This window comes from Hakea prostrata, chromosome 7 (assembly GCF_041222555.1).
Source record: "Hakea prostrata isolate BN-2017 chromosome 7, UWA_Hpros_2, whole genome shotgun sequence".
In the NCBI taxonomy this organism is placed as follows: Eukaryota; Viridiplantae; Streptophyta; class Magnoliopsida; order Proteales; family Proteaceae; genus Hakea; species Hakea prostrata.
Window position 1 is genome coordinate 68,662,753 of NC_142606.1, and position 3,428 is coordinate 68,666,180.

General features: G+C 35.2%; 1 protein-coding gene across 1 annotated transcript; it reads right to left on the reverse strand.

The window, feature by feature from the left end:
• Nucleotides 1-674: 674 nt before the first annotated feature.
• Nucleotides 675-2,289, reverse strand: LOC149011849 (protein ELF4-LIKE 4-like). Its single transcript, XM_089162049.1, has 2 exons — nt 2,043-2,289; nt 675-1,251 (listed from the first exon to the last, which is right to left on the reverse strand). Exon 2 carries the CDS (start codon nt 1,217-1,219, stop codon nt 881-883), a length of 339 nt encoding a protein of 112 aa, XP_089018175.1. The 5' UTR covers nt 1,220-1,251; nt 2,043-2,289; the 3' UTR covers nt 675-880.
• Between the last annotated feature and the right edge of the window lie 1,139 nt (nt 2,290-3,428).

Genomic DNA, 3,428 nt, shown 5'->3' on the forward strand with positions numbered 1-3,428 from the left:
TTGGTAAATAAAAAGAGGGGTTGCAGTAACAGCGCAAGCATTGGCTCCATCAGCTGAGCATTACTGGAAGTCATATCCAGGCCAAAGAGCACTCAACTGTCCAATGCAAGAAACAGAGGCCCAGGCCAAAGAGTACTCAACTGTCCAATGCAAGAAACAGAGGAACAGAGGCAACCTGGGGACATGAGATTTACCAAACCAATTGGGAGTGAGCTTGAGACCGCTAGACCACCACCCTGTAATCTGAGATTTTGCTATTGTGGTGGTTAAGAAAGCAAAGATACCAATCCGAAACTACATTCCTCAATTGTTCAGAGGCATCTTCACAGGACCACCACTAGCCTTGTAGGTCAGGGCAGAAATGTTTTCTACTTTTCCTCCCACAACTACAGGGCTGAGAAAGGAACCAATTTGAGTTCCAGATGGAAAAAGAGCTGTAAAGAGTTTCAGACAAAAAAAGTGGAGAAACAAAAGAAATTCTATCGGAAAGAATATGATAGGGATACCCAGATCAGATTCCAACCTTTACGACAAACCCAAAAAGCCTAGGAAAAGACAGAAAAAAAAATCAAAAAAATGAAGCTCTTAGGCTCCTATAATGGAGTCCATAAAATCAAATACTGTGAACAGTAAGGAGATCTGATAACAAAGAAACAAGCTTAATTCCAATGTAATGATAGAAATCTCTCGAACTGATTTTATTTCTAATGAGTAACTTAGGAATTAAGGCAGCTGAAATACAGATACAGAAGAGTTTTACAGAATCTAATGGCATCCTACAAACGTTAATACCGAAATGCTTTTTCTTTTCTGCCCAGATTGTAAAATAATTAATGGTGCAGAGTTCTAAGCAGGGTTGGAACTTGAGCTCAAAACGATACTACCCAGGCCTAATTCTCTTCTGACCATGCTTACCATCTGATTTCAAAGTTCCTCCAGAATCTCCCTCTGATGAAGCTTCAATGGATTTAGTGAAGGAGCTTGAAAGGTCTCCATAGAGATCAACAACTCTCCTGATGTTGTTGTTAAGTTCCCTAATAAGACCCACATTTCTTCCCAAGTTATCAGGGGTCTTCGACTCATGGTTCTGATTAATCTCGTTAATAAGCAACCTGTTCTGATCTAAGATGTTCTGGACTTGAACGAAGCTCTTTTGAAATGTCTGTAACACCTTGTTATCAACTTGGGTACCATTCCCAGAAAATGTATCCCCCTCCATTTCCAGTAAAATTTCCAGTCAAAATTTCAATCCTGCAACAGTGATCACCAGAAGAACGAACAAAGAAAACCCATTACAGACAGATAAAAGTTCTATAAATAAAAACTATAAAAGAGAAATTAGAATTTACAAAAACCTGCAGAGAGAGTTTTTGGATTGAGAAATCATAGCGACCATTCTCTTTTTTCTCTCTTTTTTGAAAAGGGACCGGAGATATCAAGTTACAAACATGGATTTTAATGATAAGATGTAAAAGTAGATCCCACATCCATAAAAACTCAAAAGGAGAATCTTTTCTCACTCTAAAAGCTCTCGTATTCAATGGAAGAACCCAACGTTCAAAAACCCCAAAAAATAGTCAATGTCACTTATAACAGAACTACATAAGAAAAAAACAGTACAACTGCTGCAAAAGATATGGGATTTTCAGATAAGACGGAGAGAAATCAGCGAGGGACCAGTTAGCAGAAAAATAATGCAAAGATTTTCTGAGTTTTGATTCTTGAGTGGTGGTTCAGATTCTTCAGAAAACAAATTTGAGAAACCTAAAGCCTGCCAATCCAGAATAAAATTTTCTGGAATGGAAAGGGAAAAAAGAAGAAAAGTAACAAAAAGGATAGAAATTCAGCTTGGAATATCATACGGAGATCTTCCTGCTAAGAAACAAAAGAAGTTGTTCCAGATAAATCGGAGAAAGAACAAAAACAGACAATCAAAAAGAAATTAATCCACCATTTTTTCCGTAAACCCAAAGAACTAAAATTGAAAAAAAGAAAAAAACACACTTCAATTGAAATCTTATGCTTGTTTTGCTTCTCCTTACCTCGAAAATCCGGGACATTTTTCCGATTACATAGTAAAGTGAACTGCAGGGAACAGGAATTTCTGATCCTTGGATAGAAAAGATTGATGATTTGCTCGAGTCACCCAAGAATTAAACAGAGATTGAACAGAGAGACCTGAATTCAGAAAACCATATAGAAAGAGAATATAAAGATTTGACAGTCAAGCGTCGACCCCTCCTGTCTATAAAAATCTCTATCTCTCTCCTTAAACTCGTTTTCTAACACTTGGATCTATATGAATTATTTTTGTTCCATTTATTCAATTTTATTGACTTTTTCCTCCTTTCTGGTTTTAGTATCTGAAGCGTTTCTTGTGTCATAATTATAGTCTATTACCATTGTTTGCCCTTATATTCGAATGGAATTACAAGATAACCTTCAAATCTGATTCCTGGTATCCATTATCACTCCAATAATTGTGCATTGCAAGGTTGGCTGGTTGAGGATAATGGGATTTTGGTTTTAATATGAATAAGTAATGATCATTTTGCCTTTGTACAATTGTACTAGATAAAGTATTTGGTAATCACATGAAAATGAGTGGGTCATTGGTGCTTTTGTCCTTTTCAATGACCTAATAGATTGAGTTGATGGTGGTGGATTATTTGTCTATGATAGATAAAGATTGTGGAGTGCAATCATGCTGTATATATACGCATGTTTTTCCTTTTTATCTTAGGTTTATTTGGGTCCAATTACGTATATTTTGATTACATTCTCAGAAATTAGACATGTAAACGGATTGGATTCGACTTGGATACATTAGTATCGAATCCAAACTTGATTAGTAGAAATTTAGAGAAGACATCTGAATTTGAATCCGGAACTTTAGCGGATATTTGATCTGATAAACTATTCGATTATTGATTGGCAATTATCAATTAGCTGATAGATACAAATATTTTTCGATAAGAAAAAATTCGGATATGGACAACTTAAAAAAAAAATATGCATGTGTGACTAAAATATACAAATGTAAATTCGATTGGTTTAAGCGAAAACCAATCCACCCAAAACAAATAAAGGATAATCTGCCATTCAATATTAATCCAACGGCGGTCTACTCAAAATAGCTTTTCATAGGTTTTTTTTATTTAACCATTAAAGCAAGACTTTGAAACTATAACTATCATCGACAAGATCGTCTCGACAGATAATGCATCGATCATTTGCAAAATGAGCCAACCCTTTGAAGTTCATACATACATGTTACAACTATGCGTAGTATTAGACACATATCTTTTTGTATTTCAAGTGACAACTGAAAAAGGAAGTTTTGTATAACCAAATTTAACTCTTGATTGTATAATTAACATGAAAAATAAGAGTTTTCTTGGTAAAGAAAAAAAGGGTTTTATTTTGGA